At 49.7% G+C, this 6,000-nt stretch overlaps 1 protein-coding gene across 1 annotated transcript in view; it reads right to left on the bottom strand.

Annotated features, from left to right (window-relative positions):
- Positions 1-6,000, bottom strand: part of Frmd4a (FERM domain containing 4A) — a 175,627-nt gene that overhangs the window by 44,741 nt on the left and 124,886 nt on the right. Inside the window, 2 exon segments of the mRNA XM_059263573.1 lie at positions 1,924-2,062; positions 5,379-5,411. Coding sequence (XP_059119556.1) covers positions 1,924-2,062; positions 5,379-5,411 — 172 coding nt within the window.

Genomic DNA, 6,000 nt, shown 5'->3' on the forward strand with positions numbered 1-6,000 from the left:
TTTATGTGCATGTATGTGTGAGGATGTCAGACCTCTGGAAGTGGAGTTATAGACAGTTAGGAGCTGCCATGTGGGTGCTGGGAATTGAACCTGGGTCCTCTGGGAGATTAGCCAGTGCTCTTAACCACTGAGCCATCTCTCTAGCCCTCAGTTTGTTTTTTAAATAATGGTTCCTGCTAAAGAGTGATTGGTGATTATTTTTTCCCCCCAAGCTTCATTTACTGAATCCTTGGCCCCCTGGACGTCTGCTGAACAAGACTTCTCATAGGCATTTTTTATTTATTTATTTTTTATTTTTTTTTTTGCAAAGAACCCCAAGAATAGGCTACTTGAGATACCCAGGAAACTACAAAAAACACCAGCCTGGGGAGGAGGGCCTGACGCCGCTGACACTGCACTGTCCTGTGGATGAAATGGCTACTTCCTCTTCCCATTGCAGACTCTGGTCATGGGGGGGGGGAGGGGAGGGGTCTGCCCTCAAGAGTCACTGGCAGTGGGATTTGGGGAAAATGTTCAACTTTTCGACCGTTACTACCCACCAGCAAGCAACACAAGATGAAATCAGTGTTTGTGGGTGTTGACCTCCAACTCCTCCCCTGGAGAGCAGAGCACCACCCCCACTGTCCAACATCTAACGTGAGTCAAACCCCTGTGGCTCTGTTTCCTTTGATCTAATTAGGCTTCAAAAGGCCTGTGCCAAGGCCCATCATCACTCAAGGAGTGTGGAATACTCTCATGATTTCCAGGCGCATGAACACCAGACTCTGCCACCCCCAAAATAAAGCGGTCAGGAAGACTCAGAAAAAGACTCAGTACTCTACGAAGCCGACAGTGGCTGTGACATGGGACAGACCCTGATTTGGGACTGAACTGGGGCAGGAGGGTGGCTTCATTCCCGCCAGTTCCCTTTTACTATCTTGTGCTTAGCTTACTTTCAGCTTCCACTTTCTCCTCCAGTTGGGGGGCAGGGCACAAGAAAGGGACAAGGAGCCAAGAGGGTACCAATTTAACATCTCCATCCACTTAAATGCCACTAGCCCCTAAGAACACACGTGGGGAGGCAACTTCCTGTGGATGGTGGAAGCCACTGGAGGGGCCCCGGCTGGGATTGTTCAGTGTTCCCATCACCCGAGTCCTGTAGACTCCTAACACAAACTTAGCCATCTACCCGTGCAGGGGCCTGGCTAGGATACCTGGAGTAGGAGTGGCCTGTGGGGTCCCTGGAAGAGGAGGAAGGGAGGACAGATTGTTGCCAGAAGCTGTGTGTGAACCGAGAGCACCTCATTCTCCCACCCACCAGGAGGCACAGCTGGCTGTCTGGGCCGGGGGGTGGATGAGCCGCAGCCTTGGAGATGGCACTTTCCCAACGCCCCAGGCTTCAGGTCTACCTGAGGGAACCGGGGCTGGTGCTGCTTCTGTTTTGTTTTCCTTTTCACTTTCCCAGTTTTACATTTTAAGAGCAGAGTTGGCAGTTGGAAAAGCCTGAAGGGCTTTTCACAGCCATTTCCCTAAACGGGCTGGGTTAGTCGCCGCTATTAGCTGAGGACGGCTATCTGCCCCACTACCAAGAAAACAATGTACCACTGTCTAAACATCAGTAAGAGTTTGAGAGCTCACTCCTAAGAGAGCCTCCAGAGCTCCCAAAAGCACGTTCAGAATGCCTCCTAAGGACCTCACGTGACTGTCCCTGAGGCTTGGGCACCTCTGGTGGTGCCTGGGCTGGAGCCCCTGAGGAGCAGCACCCAGCGTGGCCTCTTAATGATTTGTTGGCATTCCTCCTATCTGCAGCCCGAAGAGGCGAGCCCTTACCTGGGTGGGTCTCAGGCCAAGGACGCAGCCCCCCCTTCCCCCATCTGACTCCCATCCCTAACTGCTGCCTGGAGGCCCAGTGAGCGCCTGGCCTGGTGGCAGAAGGTCACTTACCTTACTTTGCTTTCTGTCCAGATAGAACTGATGCTGGCTAATCGCCATCGCCCAAATGGACTTGATTAACGCGGGACATGCATACCACGTGTGCACAGCGATGCCACTGTGCCCGAAAGTCCTCCTGGTCACCGAAGCCCTGGAAAAACAAGAATCCCAAGCTTCATTCACTCTTCCTTCAATGATGGGGAGGAGCCGTTCACCAAACAGCTTTAAGTGAGAGCCCAGGGACACACAGGACACAGAAACACAAGTCTACAGGTACACATACACTGAAGTATTCACGTGGCCATGCCCTGTGTAGGAACTGACGCCTCAAGTTTTAGCTCTAGGACACGATGGGTCACTCTAGGTCACTTGATGGTCCTTTTTGATCTTCAGCTCCTGGCATGGAGCCGAGACAAATGTCAGAGCGAGGAAAAGCCTTTGACAATGCTCTTCATTAGCCAGGCAATGCTGCCTATGGCGAAGATGGGTGAATTCTTTCCTCCTCTCCACAGGCCTGAATACTTCCTGCATCATGGGACTCCCAGCATTACTCTGACTAGAAAGACGGTCCTTGAAAGGTCTAGTTATCCAGTACAGATCCATTCCCAGAGCATAAAGGTACTTAAGAATCAGGAGAGGCGGAGAAAGAGGAGCCAGCCACTCCCCCTAAACTCTGTGAGCACACTTACAGTTCTAATATATGGAGCAGAGAGAGGCAAGTGGCGCTTAAAAGTAAAAATGGGAAGCACCAGTCTCAACATGTTCATGGTGTCTGGGTGGGGGAGAAAAGATTTACGGGGCCACAGTCTCAGCGAAGTATATTCCATAGGGTACACCGATTAAATGTGAGAACAGGGCCAGAGACGTGACTTGTTGCCAAACCTGACAACCTGACTTTGATCCTTTGGAACCACACGGTATAAGGAGAGAAAGGACTCCAGCACGTTGTCCTCTGACTTCTGCCACATAGACACACACACACACACACACACACGTACATGTGCATATACACATGTGCACAAAGGTAACACCCGTGCACATACACGCAAACAAATGTAATTAGATATTTTAAAATAGTTTAAAGTCTGAGAACAAATAAAAGTATTTGTAGGGGGGAGGGAGGGAGGGATGGAGGGAGGCAGAGAGAATGGAGTGGGGCTGGGAAGATGGCTCAGTAGCTAAAGCACTTAACCCACAAAGTGTGGGGACTTGAGTTTGGACCCCCAAAGTTGGAGGCAGGGAGTGTGCATTTGTGATCCCAATGCTCCTACGGTGAGGCAGGAGGCTGAGGGAGGGCAATGGACCGGAAAGCTTTTGTGCCAGCCAGCCTGGCATGACTAGCAAAGAACACAAGACCTGTCTCAAGCAAGGTGGAAGATAAGGGCCTCTGACTTCCACGTGTGTACCATGGCCCCTACTCACAAACACATCATACATACCAAAGAAGAAGAAGTGGGGGCTGATGGCAGATTGGGGTATAACTAGAGCACTTGATCTGTGTGTCAGAAGAAATATCAATGATTTTAAAAAGAAAATATCCAATTTGGAAGAACCATAGACTCATATGGACTTATGAATAATATCATTTTTCCCCCAAAACCCCATTTTCCTTTAAAATTTAAAGCTGCTGTTCTTGTCTTACTCTTTAAGCTAAAGATTTAACAGGGAGGCTTCTTCATGCCCACATTTAAGAGGAAATTCAAATCTGGTGGTTAGGAACCTGATGCTAGACAGGTTGGGTAGCACCCCCCCACCCCACCCCCCACAATTTGGTTTAAACCAAAGTTAAGGGAGAAAAGAATTATCAGGGAGTAAAACAGCTCTGTGGGGAGAAACCGAAAACAGGACAGCAAGAGAGTGAGGAGGGTCCCCCACAGGCCTCTGGGGAGTCACGGTAGCTGTCATCTGAACTCCTAGTTTGGCTGGGAGTAAATGAAAAACATTCTCCCCCACCCCCAGGAAAGCTAAAGAGGCAGAAAAAGTAACTTGAAATGAACGTTTGTAAAGGTAGGGAGAGTTGTAAAACTCCAGGCGCCACAACTTTCCAGTAACACGAGTAAGGAAGGCTTGGGTGGTTCCTCGGGTGTGGGAAGTCAAGTTTCATGGGAACATCTACATCAGATACTCTTGGGGTTTCCTCCGGCTCCATTAGGAACTTATCTCCTCTGCTCATCTCTCTGCTCAGCCCTCCCCACCTCACCTTCTGCTTCACCTAACCTTAGCAATGGATCCGTGTTTGCTAACCCCAGATAATGACGGAAACAAAGGGGGTAAGAGCTGGGTAAACAGGAGAGTAAAGTCTACCCTAGACCCTGCGTCCCGGGGGGGGGGGGCAGCAGGCACAGCGGAGGGGGGGGGGAGGAACGGCTAGGATTGTATCTGTCCCATTCCACCCAGAAAGCGGTCTTGTCCCCCGGCATGGTGGACTCAGGGCTGCTTTTCTTCAGGGAAGATGGTCATGCTCTGAGCTCAGACTGCCACCTTTGGGTTTTTCTGTCCACAGAAAACCCTCCCCTGTCTCATTGCGTCAGTTGTCCACACCCCTGAGGTTTCAGCTCAGATCTCTCCTCAGGAAGCACCACCTGACCAGCTGGGCCTCCGGTGTCCACATCATTCAGCACTTTGGTTTTTACCACTCAGCACAGTACACCCTACCTGGCACACAGTGTGTGGCACTAAAGTTCATGAGCTCTGGCCTCAGACTTCTATGGTTCAAACCTAGCCTATACCACACACTGGCTATCCACAGTCCATTCCGGTACCTGGGTTTATTTCCCAGGTCATAGTGAGGACCCAGGGAGCAAATGTGAGTCAGTATCAAAACAGTGCCTCTGCTTGGCAAATGCCACCAATTACTTCTGTCGCCGGTGTCTCCGACTCTGCTAATAGCTCCTAATGGAAGAGGATACTGACTCAGCTTTTCTTTTGTAACCAACCATGTCTACACAGAACACAGAAGTTCTCAAAATATGTATCAGATGGATCACTTTTGCTAAAGAAGCCAAAAGCCCACTATATGGTAATAAATGATGTTAGACTTTTTCCTATATCCCTAGACCTTGGGACAGTGAGAAAAATTTAGTAATTAAATCACTAATGAGATCACAGACAGAGAAGGGACATACATATGTGTATATACCACACAGACACAGACATGCACACAGACACACAGACACACACACACACACACACAGTGGAAGGATTAACCCTAGGTACGAGCACAGCATAGGCATGGAGACTGTCTATTCCCTGGGCTCAGGCCCACAGGTGGTCCATCGTTTTATTTAACTTTTGCTCTGCCAAGCATCCCCTTTCCGTATAAGACCCACGGTGTAGAATTCATTTCACCCTGTTTGCACTTAGATTCCCTTTCTCTCATATGTCTATGAATCTTAGTCTGACATAAGTTCACCTGGAAAAATAGCAGTGAATTTCTCCTTGGCTGGATTATTATTTTTGGCATCCACCTGCCCCTCCTTGGTCTGTGCAGATGGATTGTGCTCTGTGGAGGAGGGTGCTTAGACCATGCAATGCATCCCAGGGTCCTGAGAACCAACGAACAGCCATCCTTCTGCTTAATAGTACCCTCTGCACCCAAATGCAGAGACTCAGAAAGTCTAGAACTTTCTGTTCTCTAGTTGCTCATCTCATAGTAACTGAGGGGCACAGATAAACTCTCACCTACAGGAGGGAGGCTGTTCCACATAGATTACAAGGAGGTCCACAGCGCAGCTGGGTTATCAGCTGCGGCAGACATGAAGGCCTCTGCACAAACCTCGGCCTTCTCCTTGGAGGCAATATCTCATCTTGAGTCCCCAGCTCCCTGGAGGAATCAGCTGCTTGTCTGTGTGCTCAGAAGCCTTGTGTAAGGCAAGGTTGCTTGCCTACACTTCCTCCTAAGTCCAGTGCTGAAGACCAACAGCACCTGAAACCCACCTTGGCTCCTAGAGCACATCTGACCTATTTAGTGTCTTCCCAGGTCTGCCTTCTTGTCAATATGGGTCTGGACCTACAGACAGCAATTTATTCTTAGGTGTCAGGCAAGGCGTAGGGAATGCTGCTGCTGGCTATGGGCTGCTTGCAACTCAA

This window comes from Peromyscus eremicus, chromosome 5, assembly GCF_949786415.1.
Source record: "Peromyscus eremicus chromosome 5, PerEre_H2_v1, whole genome shotgun sequence".
NCBI lineage: Eukaryota > Metazoa > Chordata > Mammalia > Rodentia > Cricetidae > Peromyscus > Peromyscus eremicus.